The sequence below is a fragment of the Pristis pectinata genome, chromosome 8 (assembly GCF_009764475.1).
Source record: "Pristis pectinata isolate sPriPec2 chromosome 8, sPriPec2.1.pri, whole genome shotgun sequence".
Taxonomy (NCBI): Eukaryota; Metazoa; Chordata; class Chondrichthyes; order Rhinopristiformes; family Pristidae; genus Pristis; species Pristis pectinata.
In genome coordinates, this window is record NC_067412.1 from 78,719,009 (window position 1) to 78,743,621 (window position 24,613).

Consider the following 24,613-nt stretch of genomic DNA (forward strand, 5'->3'; position numbering starts at 1 on the left):
GAACTACTACTTCTTGACTGCACTGACCCTGTTTGGCTTCTCACTGTTTCCCGTGCATGCACTGACCCACTTTGCCACCTCTCCGCTGCCCGTCTACATTGACACATAGCTTCTCTTTTTCTCTATTATCCTTGACTGCACTAACCATTGGTCCTTCTTCATTGCCTCTTTTATCTATTGTCCTTGCCTGCACTAACCCGATTTGCCCCTCGCCATCGGCACCACCTAATTCCATTGACCATCTTTCCCTATTGCCCTTCTCTGCACGGAATTGCGGTCGACGGAAAGCCCGCCCACAGCATCCAAATGGACAGGCGGCTACGGCCGCTGATTGGACCATGAAGGCTGTCAGTTATGGATTGGGCGTCGTCAGGGATGGGGCCTGGCTGAGGCCGAGTGGCTTGGAGTTGCTCTGGGGTCGGCGCGGAGCAGCCGAGCTGAATCTAGGGGGGGGGGGGTAGGAGGTGAGTGACGGACGGCCAGCTGGGTGAGGGTGAGAGTGCATTTGCCGCTCCGTGTTAATGTGAGTGCAGGGCTTCTCAGCCGGGGCTGGGCTGGAGCAGGCCCGGAGCCAGGGCAGCGCCTGGGAATGCGATGCCGTGCCGGCAGACGGTGCGCCGGTCTGCGCTCCGCAGGTGAGTCCACCGCAGGCTGGTTCTCTCGGCACCACCCACCATTGCCATCCGTGCAGCCAGCGACTCCTGAAAGTTTCCATCAGTATCATCAACAGGCGGACTCGCTCCCCATTTGCCTCCTCCAAGATTTTACTCAATTCTATGTAATTATGGCACACGTATAAAATTTCTATTGTACCTGGGGTCTGGAGGGAGGATGTTTAGCTTAGAGGGAGGTGCTTGTTGTTTTGGTGCCAGTGTGTCAAAGAAACCCAGTGACAGTATTTGCTGTACCTTGGAGAGGGGCCAAGCATTCTTTAAAGTGTCTGGAATCTGAGGATAAGTTCGTGATTCTCTGGTTGCCAATGGCGTTGCTGCATGCGGGTGCTTCATTTCATTAGAAATTATCCCCCCCCCCCAAAAAAAAATCTTCCCTTGTTTGTTAATCTGTTAATTTTAATAAATTATTTGCATAAACTGTTGAATATTGTGGTGTGTAGCTTTGGCTGGATGATAGAGGACAGTGGAATTGAAATTTGTACAGTTTTTAATTTTCCATTTGTAAAAATTGTGTTTGTTTTTCTTGTGAATGCTGCTTATAGGATATGTGCCCGTGATGCTGCTGCAAGTACATTTTTCATTGCATCTGTGCATACATGTACTTGTGCACATGACAATAAACTCTACTTTGAGGGAATAGAGTAAAGGAGACTTGATAAACAACATGCTTACCACTGTCTGGGAGGACATAGTGCCATAGTTTTGAGTGAAAGCTCGTGTGAATTCATAAATCTGGTCAGGTAATCACTTTTCATTTTTCTGATTATAACTTGTAAAGAAAGGTACCTTTAATAGGTTGCCCAGATGGCCAAAAAAAAACACCAGATCTTTTGAATCATGGATGTAAACATGGGTACTCATTGGTAAATTATTTTGTGTTATGAAATAATTGCTTAAAATACTACGCGTCAGCAATTGTTGCAAAGTAGGTGGTACTAATAGTCAATCTTGACATGGGTTGATGCTGAATGTCAATATATTATTTATGCTATAGAAGTCCTATTCCCAGTAAGTAAGTATGGTCAATTTAAATATTAAGACTATTATCATGTTTGTTTTAGAATGGTGGGGAATAAGAGAGAGTGAGGTGGGGGAGTGGTGGGATGGGTAGGGTTGCCACTAGTTACGTTTATATACCCAAGACTGTTGTCCAGTGAGACCTGGTCATTTGTGGACTTGAGCACATTTTGTCCAGAGATGTGTAATTATGCTACCTTGGATATCCACCTCACCCAAAGGTCATTAAGATTTTTTCCTCTAACTTTTATTTTAAAAGAAATGGATTTCTTATTGTCTGTATATCTAGCCCTGCCTTCCTGCTTCTGGAGACATTGATTGAGCTTAAATTTAATAATTGATCCCCAACGGTACAATTTTTTGGGTTCCAGTGTTTAATAGTATTCCATTTGATTGCTAGGTTTCAATGCATTTGCATGATTAAAGCTAGCAAAGATGTATAACAAAGAGAGTAATTGATTTATTATTGTCACATGTCCTGAGATACAGTGAAACTTTGTTTGCAATCCATCCAGTCAAATCATTCCATACATCAAGGTAGTACAAAATGAAAACAATAACAGAATGTCACGTAGTGCTACAGTTACAGAGAGAGTGCAGTGCAGGTGGACAAAAAAGGTGCAAGGGCCATGACAAGGTAGATTGAGAGATCAAAAGTTCATCTTTATCCTACAAGAGGTTCATTCAAGAGTCTTATAACAGCAAGATAGAAGCTATCCTTAAGCCTGGTGGTATGTGTTCTCAAGCTTTTGTACCTTCTACCCCATGGAATAGAGAACGACTGGGGTGGGGTTAATCTCTGATTATGTTGGCTGCTTTTCTGAGGCGGTGGGAAGTGCTGACAGAGTCAATGGAGGGGAGGCTAGTTTTTGTGATAGACTGGGCTGTGTTCACAACTCTGCAATTTATTGTGGTCTTGGGCAGAGCAGTTGCCATACCAAGCTGTGATGCATCTGGACAGGATGCTTTCCCTGGTACATCTGTGTATATAAAAAAAATGGTGAGGGTTGCTGGGAACATGCCAGATTTCCTCGGCCTTCTGAGCAAGTAGAGACACTGGTGTGCTTTCTTGGCCATGGTTCTACGTGGCTGGACCAGGTCAAGTTATTGGTGATATTTACACCTCGGAACTTGAAGCTCTCAACTATCTCCACTTCAATGCCGTTGATACAGACAAGCTATTTGTGGATGTGACAGTGCCAATATTGCTGAAATTGTAATTCTGGCATTGTTGTGAACTACATTTTATTAACCACTATACTATATTGTATGTATCATTGGCCAACAATTTCTTGAACATTTAAGAATTACAGTGACAATTAACAAACTGCTGCCATGAATTTGTCAAGTTATGGTGAAGTGATCAAATACCTGGGGGGAAAGAAAGGAAATTGTGAAGATGAAGGTTGTTACCTGTCTTTTTTTTTTGGAATGTATTGGTTTATTGTTGTCACTTGTACTAAGATGCAGTGAGAAACTTGTCTTGCATACCATTCATACAGATCAGTTCATTAGACAGTGCATTGAGGGAGTACAGGGTAAAAACAGTAACAAAATACAGAGTAAAATGTTACAGCTACAGAGAAAGTGCAGTGCAGGTAGACAATAAGGTGCAAGGTCATAACAAGGTAGATTGTGAGGTCAAGAGTCCATCTCATTGTGTAAGGGAACCGTTCAATAGTCTTAGCACCGTGGAATAGAAGCTGTCCTTGAGCCTGGTGGTATGTGCCCTCAGGCTGCTGTATCTTCCTGATGGGAGAGGGAAGAAGAGAGAATGTCCTGGGTGGGTGGGGTCTTTGATTATGCTGGCTGCTTCACCAAGGCAGTGAGAGGTATAGACAGAGTCCATGGAGGGGAGGCTGGACCCTGTGATGTGCTGGACTGTGTCCACAACCCTCTGCAGTTTCTTGTGGTCCCAGGCAGAGCAGTTGCCATACCGTGCCATGATGCATCCAGATAGGATGCTTTCTGTGGTGCATCAATAAAAGTTGGTGAGTGTCAAAGGGGACATGTCAAATTGCTTTAGACTCCTGAGGAAGTGGAGGCACTGGTGAACTTTCTTGGCTGTGGTGTCTTCGTGGTTGGACCAGGACAGGCTATTGGTGATGTTCACTCCAAGGAACTTGAAGCTTTCAACCCTCTCGAACTCAGCACCACTGATGTAGAAAAGTGCATGTGCACCGCCCCCCTTTCCAGAAATCAATGACCAGCTCTCTTATTTTGCTGACTTTGAGGGAAAGGTGGTTGTCATGACACCATGTCATTAAGCTTTCTATCTCCTTCCTATACTCAGACTCATTGTTATTTGAGATACGGCCCACTATGGTAATATCACCTGCAAACTTTTAGATGGAGTTAGAGCAGAATCTCGCCATGCAGTTGTGAGACCACAAGACAAAGGAGCAGAAGTAGGCCATTCAGCCCATCAAGTTTGCTCTGCCATTTCACCATGAGCGAAACTATTCTCCCATCTAGCCCCAATTCCTGACCTTTCCCCCATATTCCTTGATACCCTGACTAATTAGATACCTATCAATCTCCACCTTAAACACTCCCAATGATCGGGCCTCCACAGCTGTACGTGGCAACAAATTCCATAAATCTACAATCCTCTGGCTAAAGAAATTTCTTCGCATCTCTGTTCTAAATGGGTACCCTCTAATTCTAAGACTGTGCCCTCTTGTACTGGACTCACCCACCATGGGAAACAACTTAGCCACATCTACTCTGTCCAGTCCTTTCAACATTCAAAATGTTTCTATGAAGGCCCCGCTCATTCTTCTGTACTCCAGTGAATACAGTCCAAGAGCTGACAAACACTCCTTGTATGTCAGCCCTTTCATTCCGGGAATCATCTTCGTAAATCTTCTCTGAACCCTCTCCAACATCAGTACATCCTTTCTAAGATAAGGGGCCCAGAACTGCACGCAGTACTCCAAATGAGGTCTCACCAGTGCCCCATAGAGCCTCACCAACACATCCTTACTTTTATACGCTGTTCCTCTTGAAATGAATGCCAACATAGCCTTTGCTTTCTTTACCGCCGACCCAACCTGGAGGTTAACCTTTAGGGTATCCTGCATGAGGATCCCCAAGTCCCTTTGCACTTCTGAATTTTGAATTTTCTCCCCACCTAGATAATAATCTGCCCATTTATTTCTTCCAAAGTGTACAACTGTACATTTTTCAACATTGTATTTCATCTGCCATTTTTTTGCCCATTCTCCTAAACTGTCCAAGTCTCTCTGCAACCTTTCTGTTTCTTCAACACTTCCTGCTCCTCCACCTATCTTGGTGTCATCTGCAAACTTAGCCACAAAACCATTTATTCCATCATCTAAATCATCGATATACAGTGTAGAAAGAAGTGGCCCCAATACTGACCCCTGCGGAACACCACTAGTAACCGGCAGCCAACCAGAACAGGATCCCTTTATCCCTTTATTTTCTGCCTATCAGCCAATGCTCTACCTATTTTGATATCTTTCCTGTAATTCCTTGGGCACTCATCTTATTAAGCAGCCTCTTGTGCGGCACCTTATCGAAGGCCTTTTGAAAATCCAAATACACAACATCCACTGCTTCTCCCTTGTCCATCCTACTTGAGATTACCTCAAAAAATTCCAATAGGTTGGTCAGGCAGGATCTTCCCTTAAGGAACCCATGCTGACTTGGACTTGTCATGCACCTCTAGGTATTCCATCACCTCGTCCTTGAGGATTGACTCCAATAACTTTCCAACCACCGATGTCAGACTGATAGGCCTGTAATTTCCCTTTCGCTGCCTCCGGAGTAGAGTAGGGGGGCTGAGGACACAGCCTTGTGGGGCACCACTGTTGAAAATAATTGTGTTGGAGGTGTTGCTGCCTGTCCTCACTGGTCGTGGTCTGTTGGTCAGAACGTCAAGGATCCACTAGCAGAGGGAGGAGTTGAGTCCCAGGTCTCGGAGTTTGGTGATGAGTTTGCTTGGACTTATAGTATTGAAGGCAGAGCTGTAGTCAATAAACAACAGTCTAATGTAGGTGTCTTTACTGTCCAGATGCTTTACTGTCCAGGTGGGAGATGGCGTTCACTGTAGACCTGTTTTGGCGGTAGGCGAATTGCAGTGGGTCGAGGTTTTCCAGGAGGCTGGAATTAATGTGTGCCATGACCAGCCTCTCGAAGCACTTCATGATAGTGGATGTCAGAGCCACCGGTCGGTAGTCATTAAGGTATGTTACCTTGTTTTTATTAGCTACTGGGATGATTGTGGTCTTCTTAAAACAGGTGAGAACCTCTGATTGAAGCAGGGAGAGGTTAAATATGTCTACAAATACACCCGCCAGCTGATCAGCACAATATCTGAGGACACGGCCAGGGACACCATCTGAGCCAGATGCTTCCTGCAGGTTCGCTCTCCGGAAGACTGATCTTGCATCCTCACTGGTGACCACGGGTTCAGGTGCATTGTAGGCTGTCAGGGTGGGTGATGACAAACCAATCTCCTTCTGTTCAAACGTGTTATTTGTTTTAATTGGAAACAAGGCAGCATTTAATCCATTTTCTTGCCCATTATGATGGATGGCTAACCAAATTTTAAATTTTCCATTGTGCTCCAAGATCATCCTGTAATGTTTTGTACCAGATAGATCCTGCATCCCCTTGATTTGGTAAAGATACTGTCCCAGTTTAGACATCTGCAGATCTTCACAGGGGACTGAACACCTTTGTTTTGATAGTGAGGTTTCTCTATGCAATCTGGGATTGTGGGTTTGATGTTACTACAGTCCTGCCTGTTGGCACGCCTTGATTTTAGTGATAGACTTTGAGTGATCTGGTGTTGGAATGAAAATTTTGCACCCACAATTGCAGGAAAGTTGAAAGAAGATGGGGGAGTGGGCGATGACAAAAGGCACGGTAGTGTAGTGGTTAGCGTAACGCTTTACAGCGCCAGTGACCCAGGTTCAATTCCAATCACTGTCTGTAAGGAGTTTGTACATTCTCCCTGTGTCTGTGTGGGTTTACTTGGGGTACTCCGGTTTCTTCCCACATTCCAAAGACGTACGGGTTAGGAAGTTGTGGGCATGCTATGTTGGCGCTGGAAGCGTGACAACACTTGCTGGCTGCTCCCCAGAGCACTCTATGCAAAAGATGTATTTCACTGTGTGTTCTGATATACATGTGACTAATAAAGATATCTTGTCTTATCTTAAATGTGTCTTAAGTTTTAAGAAGTGATTCTCCAAAATCAATCAAATGAAGATCTCTGGAAAATATTTGGAGACACGAGACTGCAGATGCTGGAAATCTGGAGCAACGCACAAAAAGCTGGAGGGACTTGGTGGGTCAGGCAGCATCTGTGGAGGGAAATGGATACTGGAGGGTCTTGACTTGAAATATCGACTGTCCATTTCCCTCCATGGATGCTGCCTGACCTGCTGAGTTCCTCCAGCTTTTTGTGCATTGCTTTGGAAAATATTTGCAATTTTTTTTAGCCTAATGTTAAAGGTTTCTGAAAAACAATATAGTAGTTCTAATACATACTGTTCTCATGATCAGAAACCATCAGGCTCCACTCATTCTATATTGGCACCTCCCCTTGCACACTGTTCCCTCTTCTACCACTCCTGTAAAGCGAGTAGCTTTTGATGAAAAGTAGCTGTCTGGATATGGAGCAGGTCTTGTTGGAGATAGTGGTGCCACAACTGACTTTGGAAAGACATTGACAAGGTGGCAAAGCCAAGACCAGTTACAAGTAGGAACACTTGTAGCAATAGTAACGTCTGGCACATAGTGCTAAGTTGGCTTTCTTCAGAATCGGAAGCTAGTGCTGATCACCGGCAAATAGGACTAGCTTAGTTAGGCAACTTGGTCGGCAAGGATGAGTTGGGCCGAAGGGCCTGTTTTACGTGCTGTATGACTCTATGGTCAATCTTTAAGCTGAAAGTTCATTAGTCAATTGATAGCTGAGCTGCGACTTGAGTTGAATCAGTGGCAAAAACAAATGCAGAATTTTAAGAATGCCTTGAATGCAAGAATCCAGATTCAAACCAATAATAAACAAAATGCTTGAGGTATTAAAAACCAAACCAATAGTGAAGGTTGGTCATTATTAGATTTCTAGGCAAAGAAAATGTGTTGAAATTTTAAAACGCTCTTCACTATTTCATTTTTTTTGATAAGGAATGGGTGTACCTCATAAGTGGCCTGATGTTGCTGTCAAGTTAGCCATTGAAAACATGCTTGCAGCCTGTACTTGTTCATTTTAACTATGTCTTTTGTAAGATTTCCTTTCCCGGTTTGCTCTACTGACACTTTTACAATGTTTCTTGCCAGGTTCATTATGGATAGATCTATCTGGTGGCCATTGGAACGAAGGCATGCATCTTGTTCTGCATTTATTGGCTGCTTGGAAGGGTGGGTTGGGGGGGGTGGTGGGCACCTGAAATGACTGGGCAATGTGATATTCAGCACTTATGTCGCTGGTACAGGGTGTAGGCAGTGGACCATCTTTATGCATCATTGGCACTTTACCACAGTAAGGCCACTGTTGTTAAATTGAGAAGTGTGAAAGTAGATCTTTGCTCTCAGTTTTTAGAGTGGTACTACACCAAAATCACATACTCCCTAGCCAATGATTGTAGTTTTTGCTTTGACTACTTTCTGCTAGTTTTAAGGATTGTTGCTGTGTAACTCAGTTTGGGAAGAAAAAAGGTGAAATCTCTTTCCCAGTTCTGACGAAGTGTCCTGGACTGGAAATGTATTACAGTATTTTCTTTTTCATATCTGTTGCCTGATGTGAGTATTTCCTGCATCTTCTGTTGTTATTTCACATTTCCAGCATCTACATTTCTTTTTATTTTAATTTTTTATTAAATGAGATGCTCTGATTCCAAGATTTTTTTCCTCATTTATGTTGTTAAAATACCATTGGTAATTTTGCTCCCTGCAGTGATGTGAAAAAGCTTCAAAATAAGTTTAAGTCCTGGTTTTTTGTTGCAGGGAAGAGTGTTTTTTGTAAATTTTCTGATGATAGTTATGATGGTTATTTTCATGTCTTTAGGCCTATAAGTGTAGGAAAATTCACTTTTTTTAGATTTGTAATATTTTTTCTGTTAATTACTTCTGCCCTTCCCTCCGCAGTGTTTACTTTTATATAATATCCATGAATTTATATTTAAAAATTGTGGATCTTCTGCTTGATTTTGTCACAAACCAGCAACAAAAGAAACACACTGAGCATGATTCAGTGTTAAAAACTATTTTATTAATCACTACTTATGATAATACGTAAAATAAAAGTAAAAATGTTAGTATGTTAGAATTCAAAAATGTTAAACCTCGAACGTTAACCCCAAAACTAAACTCTTCGTGTGTGTGTGTGACAAAGTCCAAAACTCCCAGTTCCTGAATGGTTCTTAAAGTTCAGTTCCGCAAGCCATAAGGTGAAACATGAGCAAGGGCTTCTTCAACAACCACCGTTGTCTGAAGATAATATGTAGATGTAGAAAAACATAGAGAGAGTACATACGAAATCCAAATGTTCCACGATGGAACCCAAACGACACTTCAGTGTTTACTCGGTAGTGACTTCCTCACCCCGAAAAGCATCCGAACCGTGGTCGTCCACATACAAATACCTGTTTCCTTCTACAGGTCAGCAACAAAGTGAACTCCACCGGATTACTTCCAACTTCCATACATGGATTTCAGTGGCAAACACAGTTATTGTTTCTCATCCATCGATAGAGAAAACAAGCAGGCTGGTGTCTCTCTCCCTTCTCTCTCTCTCTTCTTCTTCTTCTGACTTCTTCAACAACGTCATTACGTCCTTTATCTTCTATTGACGTAAGCACGCCCCACACACACATACACACACACTCTCTATCTTAAAGGGACTTTCACTGAGTCCGTAACAATTGTTTAAAGGTTTTTTCAGTTTGCAATAGCATCTGTTGCTTGTAGCATATTAAGATATCTTTATTAGTCACGTACATCGAAACACAAGTGAAATATATTTTTTTGTGTAGAGTGTTCTGGGGGCAGCCCACAAGTGTCGCCACATTTCCGGTGCCAAGATAGTATGCCCACAATTTCCTAACCTGTACGTCTTTTGGAATGTGGGAGGAAACAGGAGCACCCGGAGGAAACCCATGCAGATATGGGGAGAACGTACAAACTCCTTACAGACAGTGGCCGGATTTGCATTACGCTAACCACTACACTACTGAGTAATCAATAATCTCTGCTGGTTTGATTTTGTTTTAAACTAATAAATGATCTCAAAATTCATTTTGATTCATTTATGCCATTTGAAAAAGGGGGGCACTGAATTGCAACAAACATTACATCTTGAAATAGAGACTTTGTTACCATAATAAATTGTTAATGCCCTTGACAGTTGATATTAGCATTTTCATTTCATTGCCTCATCGGCTAAATGCTAGTCCTTTGAGTTTTAGGAAGACCTTTAATACCTGTTTATTTACAGAAAAAAGGACCCCTGATGATTTATTAGACAAGTCCATTTCCTGATATGGTTCTAAAGCTGATCATCTTGGTTCGTTCTGTGCTGTCACTATGGCAGCTATTGGGACCTGCAGCTGGCCACAGTCCTCTGGGACCAAGGCTCCTCTTATTCACACAATCTTCTTCAAATAGATATCCCAGCTAAATCCTGCACACCATTTCCACTCTCATAGCTCCCCACTCCTGTTTTTGAAAGCAATTTTTTTCTATCATAACTTACTGACTCTTTGATTTTCTTTTCTGAAACCACAACTTTGGAGCCCTTTTTATCTTCACCCCCTTTAAAATGGCAGCATTTCTCCTTGTGTTTAATTTCACTACTTCAATCTCCCTTATGAAATGCTCTGATTAGCTTCTGTGCAATTCTGATGGCATTCTGCATTTAGCTGAGGCCTTGTCTGTTCTTGGAGTTGAATGTAAAAGATTGTAAGGCACTATTTTGAAGTTGAATGAGAATGTTATGGTGTCCTGGCTGATGTCTATTGCTCAATCAACATCAGTAAAACAGATAATCAGTTCATTGTCATGTTGTTTATGGGAACTTGCTATGACCAATTGTTTGTTGTCTTTCTGACATTTTACCAGTGACTGCATTTCGGTGTAAAAGCACTTTTGCAACATCCTGTGCTCTGTGACAGTTAATGTGTTATTCCTATAATTAGACAGGGAAAGGGAACGCATCAGTTATGGTTACCACTCATGATACTGCACGTGTGATGTTGTCAGCCTCCTTTTTCCCTACCCAGCCTCTGTTTGCATATCGTTTATATACTTGCACTTAATGATTAGCTGCTTTAGTAAGGTCTTCTTTTGGCAGTGGATCTGTATCCCGGGGTGGGGGGTCAACAAAACTTTAAAAAAAAATCAACTTTGTGCTCAGTCAGATTATTTATTTAATGATGCAATTATTTGTATTATTTATGAGCTGCATGTCGTCCAGGTCCTGAATTGTAGCATGATTGCACTCGCTACCAAAGGATCAGAATTCAGAAACATTAAAATTTGTCACAGCTCACATATTCTTTATTAATTGTTCTTTAGTAATGTCCCACCATTTCCACTTTCAAAAAAATGTACATCTATTGGTAATTATGGGTTTTACAGCAACATTTAGTATAGTGTATGCAATATGAACATTTAGAGTCAAAAGGTTGTACAGCACAGAAACAGGCCCTTTGCCCCACTCGTCCATGCCAACCTAGGTGCCTTCCTGAGCTACTCCCATTTGCCTGCATTTGGTCCATATCCCTCTAAACCTTTCCACGTAACTGTCTAAATGTCTTTTAAACATTGTAATTGTACTCGCCTTCACCACATCCTCTGCCAGCTCGTTCCATATACTCACCACCCTCTGTGTGGAAAAACTTGCCCCTCAGGTCCTCTTTAAATCTTTCCCCTCTCTCTTTAAAACTATGCCTTCTAGTTTTAGACTCCACCCTGGGAAAAACACTGTGACCATCCACCTTATCTATTCCCCTCATGATCTATCCAAACTCATCATCAAGCTTCAAGATCTGGGCCTCTGTACCTCCCTCTGCAACTGGATACTTGACTTCCTCATCAGCAGACCTCAGTCAGAGAGGATTGGTAACAACATCTCCTCCTTGCTAATCATCAGCACAGGTGCACCTCAAAGCTGCGTGTTTAGTCCCCTGCTCTACTCTCTATACACACATGACTGTGTGGCTAAGCACAGCTCCAATGCCACCTTGAAATTTGCCAACCACACTACTGTTGTTGGATGAATCACAGGTGGTGAGCTTACCAGAGCGAGATAGGACTCCTGGTTGAATGGTGCTGCAACAACAACCTCTGGCTCAACATCAGCAAAACTAAAGAGCTGATTGCTGACTTCAGGAAGGAGAAGGAGGGCGAACATGTGCCAGTCTACATTGGGGGGGATCGGCAGTGGAGTCAGCAGCTTTAAATTCCTGGGTGTTAACATATTGGATGACCTGTCCTGGGCCCAGCACATAGATGCAACCATAAGGAAAGTGCGCCAGCATCTTTACTTTCATAGGAGGTTCAGCTTGTCACTGAACACTCTAACAAACTTTTACAGATATACTGCTGAAAGTATCCTGACTGCTTGCATCATGGTCTGGTATGGCAGTTTGAATGCACAAGAACATAGGAAGCTGCAGAAAGTAGAGGACTCTGTCCACTACATCACGGGCAGATCCCTTCCCACCATTGGTAGTATCTACAGGAAGTGCTGCCTCAAGAATCAACATCTGCCATTAAAGATCCCCACTATCCAGGCCATTCCATCTTTTCACAAGTACCATTGGGCAGGAGGTACAGAAGCCTGAAGTCTCTCACTACCAGGTTCAAGAACAGCTACTTCCCTTCAACCATTTGGTTCTTGAACCAACCGACAGATCCCTAATCACTACAGTTTAGCAACACTGTGACAACTTTGATCACTTTGCACTAAAATGGACTTTCTTTGTTCTAATTGTGTTCTTTCTTGTGAAAAAAAATTGTGTACAATTTGTTTTTCTTGTGAATGCTGCTTATATGATGCTATGTGCCTGTGATGCTGCTGCAAGTAAGTTTTTCATTGCACCTGTGCATACATGTACTTGCACATATGATAATAAACTCGACTTTGATCTTATAAACCTCTGTAAGGTCACTCCTCACCTCCTTCATTCCAGGGAAAACAGCCCTGGCCAATCCTGTCTGTCCTCGTAACTCAAGCCATCCAGTCCTGGCAGCGTCCTATAGTATGGCAACCAGAACTACTCTCAATATTCGAGCTGTTGTCTCACCAATGTCCGATACAGCTGTAACATGATGTCTCAACTTTTGTACTCCATGCCCCATCCAATGAAGGCAAGTGTGCCATATGCCTTCCTCACCACCTTGTCTACCTGTGTTGCCACTTACAGGGAATTCATGAGAGTGTGACTATCTTCTAACAGACAAAATTCCAAATTTTTTTTATACTATTTGGTAAATTCTTAAATGACATTGTATGCAAGGAGTCTAGACCGGGCATAAGTTTCAGTTGAAGAAGGCTGAGACTGCAATAATTGGATCAGGGCATCCAGTTATTCTATTTTCAGTTTAAAGGCATACATTTAGTTTACATTTCCATTATCAATTTCTGTGTCATGTTTATTGGACATTTCTTCTAGAAATTTGATATGCACTGGGTAATTATAGTATTTATAGTTACCAGGTATTACTGGAGCAAGTAGGTAACTGCAATATATGCTCCCCCCCCATTCCACCACCAACCCCCCCCCCCACCCCCGCCGACACACAGAGACGTACAGACACACCCTTTGTCTCTGTGGAAGTATTTGAGTGTTGTATTACTTCCACTACTCTGCCAGTTAGAGAGGAACAACATTATCATCTGTCTCACAGGTCAGTCTCTCAAATGTTACATTATGCTGGCTTTTTGAATTGATGACAGTGAGGTGGGAGGTGTTGGGGCTTGGGTGATGGGAGGAGTGGAAATGGGCTGCTTTTTTGTTCTGAGGAAATGGGCTTGGTGCAGAGTAATGCTGAAGAAATAATGCAAGTTCATAACGTTGGCTGTTATTGGGTTGTAAAATTCCAACTTGAAGCAAAGAGGAGTGAGTTTGATTTAACAACACACTGGATGATTTTGTGCCATTTTGCTGCTAGCCATGCCAAAACCCAGCCAGTTGCATCTTACTGTATGTCTCCACACTGAAGTTCTTTGCATTACATGAATTTGCTAGATTGATATGGATTGGTGTGAATTAATCTTGCTGCAATTATTTAGGCCTGGCAATTCATGTCCTAAGCACTGATGAAGTGTCTTGACCTGAAACGTCGACTGTTTATTTCCCTCCATAGATGCTGCCTGACCTGCTGAGTTCCTCCAGCATTTTGTGTGTGTAGTGTTGCAAATTACTGATAACATTGCTGGCTTCTGTTATTTGTTGAAAATTAATGTATCAGAAACCAAGTCAAATTTGAATTGTAAAGTTTCAGGAGATAGCAAAGTTGAGACTTAAGGGATTTGGGTGGGGTGGTTTGGGGCAGAATATGTCAATGTTCCTGATTCTGTCTGGTGAGTTACATTAAAAGGTATGTCTGCTTGAACATAGAGATCACACTCAATTATAAAGAATCCTCAGTTGAACAGCACTTTAATATTTAATGTCAAGGCATAATTAACAGTTCCTTGGGTGAGATGATAGAATATAACAGCTGGAAACTACTATCGGGGAAAAGAAAAGAAATTTGGCAGAGGTAGGGAAAAAATAAATTGCATCTTTTGGAAGAATTTTTTTGTTTTGCCTAACATGTTTAATTGTCATTGTCTTTCCATTGTGCTTTCCATTGATTGGAGATCTTCTATTAAATTGTAATATTTGTAAATCCCAAAGAAGAGAACCGCAGCTGAGGATATTTTTTTGTTTAATAATTTGACCATACTCTGAAGTTGCCCGTAGAAGTTAAATTATGTTTACAGTCTCTGACTAATGGGTAGTCAGACAATGACATAAAAGCAGAAAGTTTTGCTGCCTTTGTTTAGAACCTAATTTTCTCTTTTTCTTTCCTGTAGGATGATGGTGGTAGTGCAGGTATACAGACTTTGTGGAGTTGATGCGGATTGTTGTGCAACTGATCTGATTCACAGCTGATTGCACCTGTGTATAGACACAGTTGCCATGGAAACTGGCAGCAGTGAAGAGACAGCTGGAACAAAGGCTTTGTCTCCTGGCCGTGGGGAACTTGCCAGAGGGAGCCAGACCCAGGGAGCAGCTGTGCTCGCACCATACGACTGTACTGATGCCACTGATACTGAACAGTCTTCTGGGAAGCTTAAGAAAACCGCATTTAAACTGTTTGGAGGAAGGAAGAGCATCTGCACACTACCTAGCTTTTTCACTATTAAGAACAAAGGACAAGTAAAAGGATTCTCCAAAAAGGGAATCACTAAAAGCAAAACTCTCAATGGCATAAGTGAAGTGGCTTTGAACATTAACCAAAAAGAAGGACTTGATACTGTATGGGGTGGATACAGTGATTCTTCTAGTTGGAGCTCTGCGGCATCAAGAACCTTGCGTGGCTCTAAAAGTGAGCACTCAGCACTTGATAACAGTGTCAATTCTGATTTCCATAAAAGTGAATCTCTAGAGTCGGAGAACTCTGAATGTTTTGTTCACAAACGAAGCACGGACAAGCCCTCAAGTGAGAGGAGGTCGAAGAAGGGCCTGAGGGGTCTCTTCAATAGCATCAGACGTCACAAAAAGAACAAAGCTGTTGATTCTGTGAAAGATCCACAGGACAGTAACAGTGCTGCTGCTGCTGATGTTTTTGCACATACAGAACAACCGACAGCAGGAGAACAAGGAGTGGGGGTTGAACTTAAGAAGGGTTTGGTGGAGCTGGAGCTAAACCTAAAGCCTTCATGTAAAATGAACTATAGAGGAGCAAGTGACTCGGCAGATAAAACTGGAACTGCAAATAGTACAGGCTCTTCCTCTGAATCAAGTGCTTTCAAAATCGAGAATACCACGAGAAATCAGAGGAGTGAGTTTGAGACATCAGGTGCAGAGGTAAGGAAAGTCAGTGTAGGTGAAATTAAGTCATTAAATAGGAAGCCTGGTGGTGCTATTTCTAATCTGAACTCCAGTTTTGGTAGCATGCCTGATATTGTAAAACCTAACTGCATGGATCATGACCCACCATCTGTGCATTCTTTTGATCAAGTCAGCTTGATTTTTGGTGATGTGACTTCACTGAAGAGCTTTGATTCTCTAACAGGCTGCGGGGACATTATCGCTGACCACGATGATGATAGTATTGCTGAAAGTACAGTATCGGGTGAGAGGAGTAGAACAGCTGGGAAACGGAGCTCGTGTTTGGTCACTTATCAGGGTGGTGGGGAAGAAATGGCAACTCCAGATGAAGTTGAAGATGAATATCTTAAAGCGCTATGGGAGAAAGCAACAGGGACAGCTACAGTGTTTGATAGCAGCCAGAATATAGCAGAAGATGGTGGTGAGTGTTTGAGGTCACCCAGTGATGCGGAGCATTCTGCCTTGCACATTAACTTGTCGGATCCTTGTGCTTTGCAAGGGATCACTGATAGTGCAATCAATAGTAGTGAACTGGTGACGCCACAGAGTGACCATCAGGAATCGGCTCCGAATAGTGACGAAGGTTATTACGACTCTACCACCCCAGGACATGAGGAGGAAGGGGGAGACAGTATTAGTGAAAGCAAAAACGGAAGACTTCCAAGGGATAGCTATAGTGGAGATGCCTTGTATGAACTCTTTGAGCAGAATGATAGTCTTATAAATTCTCCACCAAGTGATGAGCAATCTTTAGAAACAAAGCCACCTTCATTGGGTGCCTCACTTACCTCCATTTTAAGCTTTTCATTGCCAGTGGATACAAATGTTCCTTGTATTCCAAGTAAACAAAGCATTATGATTGCTTCAGAGCAAGAGAAATTTAATTTTATTCAGGAAGATGAGATCAGATTAGCCCACCTACAGCAACAGCTAACTTGTTGGGAGTCAAATGGGAAAATGACGTTCATAAAAGACTTATCTGTTAGAGAAAAGGAAAAGTTCTCTGGTGATCTACTTGAGACTGAATTTAGTAAAATTGGCACAGATGCTCTCGGTGTTATTGCCAAAAATCAGCAAGCTGCTGTGAGCACAGAACCACTCGTTTCAAGTAGTATGAACAAAAATGGAAAGGTGAAAGCTGAGTACATGTCAGAGGCAGCTGATGGGCAGAATTGGACAAAAATCCAAAGATTATGTCCAAAAGAAACTGATAATAAATACATGATATGTAAGCGGAGTATGTGTGAGAACTACAGCATAACAAAACTTCACAATAATATGTCAGAAGTAAGTTTCACACAAGAATACAAGAATGAAGACTCTGGTAAATGGGGACAACAAATAAAAAATGGTGAGAATCATAGTATGAAGAAACTAGTTCAGAACAGTGCAGGAGCCAATGGAGTAGTCGATGACTTAAGTGGGAGCTCCTCTGACTGTAGAGAAGTGGGAGTAACCGAAGAGAAATTCGAACAAGCTATCAACTACTCACAGGCTTTGGTTGAATTCACAGCTAACAGAAAACTTTATCCCAATCTTTCTGAAAGCCTTGGGAATTCTGAATCAGGGTCTCAGCTCACACAGGATATACATGCTCTGCCAGCCATGGTAACTTTTGATGTCGTTGACGTTGAGAATGAGGAAGAATGTGACCAGCAGAGTGAAATGGTCATGGACGAAGAAATCTCTGCATCTTATGAGGCCTTTGATAACAGTTACTTAGAGAAAGATCCTTATCATTGTGACAACAGAATGTTTCCAAGTTGTGCCCAGAATTCTTCCCCTGGCACTTGCTGGGGGGCTGCCAGTCTTCCTCGGCACAGTAGTCTTTATAAACTAAGTCCTTCTCTGCCTGCTCCATTATCACTTAGCAGAAGGAGCAGGTCCCTTGACACTGACAGCTTGGAATCTGAACTCACTGATTTGTATCTGTCAAAGGTCACTGCAGCATCGAAGAGCACCCCACAGTCTCCTGATGTTCCTCCGTATGAATGGGATGGCAGGAAAGGATCTGCTTGTCATTGGTTTGGCAAAAGAAGTGGTCAAATGGTTTCTTTGGAAACCCCAGCGATTGCACATGATTTGCATTGCTCGGGGCAGCAGTTCGCCAAATATAGGGAAGATCCTGGGTCTTTGGATAAGAGAAACACAGGGTTTAATTCCTTCTGCCCTTCAGAGACGGACATGAGTAAACTACACACTAATCAGACTGGAGGTTTGAGTTTACATTGTAAATCTAATTCAGTTAAACAGGCAGCTCAAAACCAGTCTACTTGTAAACAGAATCTGGAACCTATAATTAAGAATAAGATGCCTCACAATTCAAGAAAATTGGTTAGACCCACTCATCTACCATTGCAAAATGATGATTTTGTGTTGCAGACTGGTTCTTGTAGTTCTTCAAGGGAAATCACTACTGGCAAAGGGGCATGTGTTTCCTTAAAGGAAAGGGGAGAGGAGGAGTTCTGTAAAATTGCATCCTTGAGTAGGTATTCTGATTCTGAATCTGAACTTGCTGGGAAAGGATGTGGGGCTGGAGAGATCCCTCGGGTACTGTCTCCCTTCCACTCAAATAAGATGAAGTCTGAAGCACAGCCTGGATCCTATTGGACATTATACAGCTGCCAATAATATTATGTTTCAAGGAAAAAGTGTCCTTGTTGTGGAACTTTCTGGAGGGAGGGTGGAGTAGAAACACTACACAGGGGTGTGTAATCTTTCAATGTACTGTGTGGAGGGAAGATGGCTGGAGAAAGAGTAATGCTGCCTGGTTTTTGTTATAATACTAATTTGTAAATTCATGTTTTGTTTTGTATTCACCAAAGGCTTTGGATAATTTTTTTAGTAGGTATTAGTGAAGCAGTAATTGTAGCATTTTTAGAATGTGAATTGCATGATTTTTGTTTTGTTTAAAACATTTCATGTGGTAAAGTGATTTATATTAAGAGCATTCCGTTACTTTGGTGTAAAATGCTGCTGTAATAATGCCCAAGTATGGGAATGGCTTTTATTGCTGAAAATTAACCAAACATGACTGTTATGAAGTTGAAATTCAAACTTTTTTCATATATGTTCCCTTTTATTTTGCAATTAACTGTAAGAATTTTTAAGGTATTTCTTAAGCATAGTTTTGCATAAACCACCTAAACTGAGTATTTTAATTTTTTTTTGTATAGATTGAGTTCTCAATCCATCTGGGTAGATATTAATCTGGACTTCAGAACCTAATAAACTGGATATTAATGCATTTCTATTTAGCTATGGATTCTTGAGTCAGGGCTGCCAGGTTTCTTTCCACAAGAGCTTTTTCCCCTTAATACATACAAAAACTCGCATTTTTTTATCTTGACCATCTAATTTAAATAGTACAGTCAAATGATACATGACTCTATTAAAAGTCTATCTCCATACTTATGAATAATTGTTTTTGACTGTAAAGACCTGTAACGATCTGTGTATGCTAATTGCCATGGGTTAGTTTAACCGTTGCCAATTGTGCTAAATATATTCTAAGCAAAGAATTATTGCACTTGCATCTGAATCCTAGAAACTTGTGTAAAGGAGGCCATTCAGACCATTGAATCCATGACGGCCAATGAAGTGCTTTCTGGCTTTACTCCCCATCCCTGCTTTTGGCCCCTAGTTTTGGCAAATTAAGTGTTAGTACAAGAATTCTTTTTAAATGTGGGTTTTTCTGCCATTACTGTACTTTGGGGCAATGAAAAGAAATTATTCTCAACCACACTTTAATTGTTTTCTAATTACCTTTTACATTTTTTGTTGTTCCTGTTGAGGGAATTAGACTCTTCCTATGCACCATCAGGCTTTGATTTTTATACATCATTATATATTGTTTGCAAATTTCTTTATTATGTGGCATTTAATTGCAAGTCTTTAACAAACATCACAGAAAGCAAGGGATTTATTTAGCTCTCTGGAATCCCAAGGCAAATAGCCTTCCAGTCAACAAAACATCTGAGTATTGATTATCCTTGGTTCCTCCCAGTGATCCAATTTTGGACTCAACTTGCCACTTCTACGTTGAATCCCACTAGTTTTCATATTTTTGTCTGAGTTCTGATGTTTATAGACACTGACTAAAAGCTCTGATTTGTCTCATTAGCTTAGTCATTGTCCTGCCTGATGTGATTCTGAATCATACAGGCAAACTATCCTAGGTTTGATCGCCAAATTGACAGGACTCAACAAAGATTATGAAGGCAAAGTTGAATGGACAAGTATTGTTGCTGCTGTTTGTTATCCAGTAATTTCTGCTGGGTAAGTGTTCATCTAGCTCGCTCATGCCACCCCTGCCTCATGATTACCAGAGGTATGTCAGATGGAAAGCCGTGCATATCTTAGTTGGTGAATATTTTTACCGTAACCAAAGTAATTATTTATCAATAAAACTGTTTAAATAATGTGAAAACACTATAAGATTTGTAGTATTGAGCTTTGTGTAATATCTAGTGCTACTGTCGTGGAATATAGCTATGCAGTCCTGTACTTCTCACACATCTCAGCAATATTTGTTGATTAAATTGATCCAAAAGAAGTAATGAATATTAGATTTAATTTTTGTTCCTAATTTGGAATGTGATTTTTTTAAAAGTCGTATTGTACAAGAATACAGTCCTAGTGGTTTAACAAGTCAGCAGCATGAAACTTGAAATCTCATTTGCTTGTTCTCAAGCTTCACATCCAGGCCAAAGGTTATAAAGTTGAGGGATGTTTAAATGAGAAATTTAAAATGAATTTTCCTTGTATAACCTTAATACAACTATTAAGTCACGGATAGAGAAGAGAAAAAATGCTAAGATTCCTGCTCCAGACTCTTAACAGAAAACTCTTGCTTGATCTGTAAATTTATGCACATTAGTCCAAGACAGATTTATCTTTTTGCTGTGGTGTCATGTACGATCTCGAAGTTGTTGCCTGAGTGCACACACAAGGTAATAATGTGCCTGTAGAAATTGTAGTTGGTATCCGCCAATCTCTTCAAAAGAACAAAAACTATGCATCTTCTCCTTGTACCCCATCATTTAATTTATCTTTGGAACCTGGCTGAGGCATTGAGTAAAATGCCATGATGTTGTGATGCAAGCTGTATGCATTTGTTTGCCTTGGTGCCACGAGCTGCTTTCTAATTTTCTCCACTTCCTAAAGTTGCATACAAAGATGAGTTATTGTATGGAACTTGGGATGTTGGTATTCTCTGATCAGTTATCCATATGGCCAAATCACTTTGTGTAGCTAATTTGGAGGTGAATTTGCCTGATTGAGAGGATGCACAGGAGCACCCAAAGTCATTGAGTAGCAATTAAAAGAGAAGGGAAGTGTAAATAGTTGGTCAATAGCCTCCTAGACATGACCACTTTTTTAAAAAAAAGTACAGCTTGAATTCCAGTCACCATTACAAATGAAATAAGTAGCAGTTATGCATTGGCTACTTGCTAAATTGCCCATATTTACTGCTAACATCAGTGGCACCTCCTTATAATAAAGGGAACTAAATTTTTGAGAGTATTGAGGATTTGCCATTAGTGCCATGCACATAATTTCACCCTATTGCACTTGAAAAATTTGGAGTTCCAGTCTACTGGGCTCTTAACAAAGCCAGTAAAGTACCCTTGCAAAATATTTTTTTTAAAATTCAATGCTGGAAATCTACAATAAAAACAGAAAATGCAGGAAACACCCAACCAGTTAGATAACATTTTGGGCCTAGGATCCTTTATGAAGGGTCTCAGACTTGAAATATTAAACTGTTTCTCTTTCCACTGATGCTGCCTGACCTGCTGAGTGTTATCAGCACTTTTTATTTCCATAAAGGACCCTATCCTGCAGCTGTTAACGATCTGTTAATATTAGAGTATTGATCATTAGATGGCATATATATATTAAGGCAGGGTTGACGTGGATCTTGTGAAACAGGCCTTCCAGTATTATCTGTTCCAATTATTGTGCCACCTTGAGTATATGAAAATTTTTAACAAGATAATTTATTCATGCTTGATATAACAGTAGGGAAGGTCGGCATATCACAAAAATATGCTGGCATTACCATTTTTTTGTTAACCCTTCTCTGCAGCTTTGCATTTAAGATTTGTGATATTCTGGCAGCAAACTTCATTACAAATAGTAAATCTTGGTAATATAGGGGCAGGCTATTTGAATTCCCATGTTTGTTCTGATTCTTTTGAATGATTAGCCTCACCTGCCTGCTTTATTTTCCCCTAAAGACTTGTAATTGTAGAAATTGTGTCATGTTATGATGCAATAGCTCTCCCAATTTTAAATGTATTATTGTAAGATGATACAGTTTTATTTGCAAGTGAACCAGATGAGATTCCACATAAACAGGTGACAATTCAATTTCTTTTCCTCAGTCTCATCTCATGAATTGCAATGGTAGACTATTCATTTTACTTTCTTCACTGCATATGGGTTTTTGCTGTCTGACTTTTTGTACAAGGTGCACGAGTTGGGCAACAATTTACTAAAAAAAATTCTTGTTCTAAGTCGGTGAAACAAAACTGTACAGCATAACTACATGCAAAGGTTAATCAGTTTTTCAATGGTTTATTCCAAATATTACATGATTAATCTAATTGTTATTGACTTTTTTTGTGGCAAGTTTTGTCTTTAAATTATAAAATATCAAATGTCCTTGTATTTCAAAAATAAAACATTAATTCCTTTGAAGCTGTTAATTAAGGGTGATTTAATTTTTATTTTGTTCAAGGAAATACTGCAAGTATAACATGTAATCTAATTTAATGGCATCCTTAATTATTACATCCTAATTTTTTTGCAGAATTAGTTTTAATGTATTTCCTGTACATTAACATGAGGGATATTGGAACAGTGTAGATAGAACTTCTGTTTCATGTACACCCATTTATCAAGAAGTCACTATTATTTCAGGTGTAAAATGGTGGCATGCAGAATAAGGCTCTGAGTAATTTCTCCTAGCAATATGCCTCAACACCAATCTTGCAAGAGCATTGCCTTAATGTACCAGTGACATTTTCCAACTTCTCAGACTGTGGGCACTGATATTGCCAGTTGATGTTCACTTATCTGCAGGTACATGTACTTTGCACTCTGGATTGAGACAGACAAATTCTATTTTCTGTAGAATTTTTGCAGCTGGTTAACAAAAGTTAAATGTCATTGGATTGACCTTTTAGACTTGAACAATAATCAATGATACTATTAGACATTTGTTATATTAATGAGACAGCTTTCTTTTTGACCTACATTGGTTTACATTAAATGTTTTAATCTCTGCTATGGTCAAAATGTTTGTTTGAAAACTAGCTTGATCATTTTTTTCCATTACACTACATAATTAAAGTATAGATAAATTTTTGAGGGGGTGGGTGTTGCTGGGGTTACTGAATGTACATTGAGGTAAAATGCATGAAGATGTTCCAAGCCTATGGGAGGAGTCTGTTTTTACATTTAAATGTGATGATATTAAACAAAATTCTGGAAATATACAACTGGTATGTCAACAACTGAAGAGATGTGACTATTTCTACACCAGTTCTGACAAGCTTTTACCTGTCTTAGCTCTTTACAAATGCTGACTGACCTATGCATTTCCATGTTTACTGTGTTTCCCTGAAATTGCTAGCATTTACAAACTTTATTTTGATACCAGTCTTACTTGCACACTTGGATGTAATAAATACTGATGCATGCTTCCTGTTGTGCACGACATGTATATGTTCCAACAGCAACAAAGATCTTCGTGGTGTCTCTCTTGCATATGTAATAAATGTACTGAGGTGCCTTAAGGATGTTTTGGGTTAGTCACATCAATAACACCATTATAGCTGTCATCTCAGCCAGCACTGAATACTGCAGGCAACCTCATAAGCTTATTGCATGTAAAAGATTTCTTCAACCCAAACATCAAGGTGTCATTGTAGCTGCACTCATCAAATGGGGCAATGTGCTTATTGGTGTATTTGATCTCTGTATATATATGGTGCTGTACATAACTATGGCCTCTGTAAAGTGTGGAGAATGCATTTTTTGTTTGGTTTTGTAAATTGTATTCCAAGTCTTTGATATCCAGCTGTCATACTGCAAATATTTATGGTCAAGTTACTTTTCCATTTATCATTGCGCCTCATGATTGATTTACACAGTACTGTGTACAGAGGAAATAAAACTCAACCATAGAGCAAAAAACCTGTCTTGAAGAATGTTTTCTTTGTTTTCCTCAAGTTCTGATTTATTAGCTTGGCAACTGGCCCTAAGGGTGCAATTTTTTAAAAGTTCATTTTGTGTTTGTTGAAGTGGGGGATATGAATACTCTGGAGTCGGCATTTAGAGCTTTCCTTGCTGATATCGAACACCTTGAATCTGAGAGAAAAGTTGCTTTCATTTCATGCAACATTAATGCAATGTATTTTGGAAATGCATCTCAAAGCCATTATTAGAAAGGCAATTTGAACTTGTTGGGTGGACATTGCTTGCTAGTCCCTGTTTTTTTTCTCTCTGTCTCTCCGACCCTCCCCCCCCCCCCCCCCCGGCGTGAGACAAATCAGTTGTGTTCCTACCCTTGTGCTCCTACCTTTTGTCCTTCTCCAACTCCAACCTCACCCCACCCCAAACTCAGTGCTGGATCTCCCTCTGATCATCATCTGTAACCCAGCTGACTTCCTCTGGCACAGCTAAAGGAGCAAAGAAGTTTGCAAGGCTGATTTCTATTGTGTGCAATAACTTGCTTAAATGATTTAAGCAACAGTGGTAAAGTGCAGTAGGCAGCCCATGTGCAAAATGCATGATGGCTGCAGCTCATTTCTGATTTCAACAGTTTCTCAG

General features: G+C 40.8%; 1 protein-coding gene across 3 annotated transcripts; it reads left to right on the forward strand.

Annotated features, from left to right (window-relative positions):
• Positions 1 to 399: 399 nt before the first annotated feature.
• On the forward strand, positions 400 to 23,957 carry amer1 (APC membrane recruitment protein 1). Of its 3 annotated transcripts, XM_052021108.1 has the most exons (4): positions 400 to 635; positions 1,217 to 1,414; positions 5,731 to 5,902; positions 14,752 to 23,957. In XM_052021108.1, the coding sequence occupies exon 4, from the start codon at positions 14,858 to 14,860 to the stop codon at positions 18,401 to 18,403; it is 3,546 nt and encodes a 1,181-aa protein (XP_051877068.1). In that variant the 5' UTR covers positions 400 to 635; positions 1,217 to 1,414; positions 5,731 to 5,902; positions 14,752 to 14,857; the 3' UTR covers positions 18,404 to 23,957. The 3 variants fall into 3 exon arrangements, with proteins under 3 accessions (XP_051877068.1, XP_051877066.1, XP_051877067.1); XM_052021106.1 differs by lacking the exon at positions 1,217 to 1,414; XM_052021107.1 differs by lacking the exons at positions 1,217 to 1,414; positions 5,731 to 5,902.
• The last annotated feature ends 656 nt before the right edge of the window (positions 23,958 to 24,613 follow it).

Excerpts from the sequence above, each read along its gene's own strand:
- amer1 (XM_052021108.1), top strand. The coding sequence starts at position 14,858 with ATGGAAACTGGCAGCAGTGAAGAGACAGCTGGAACAAAGGCTTTGTCT.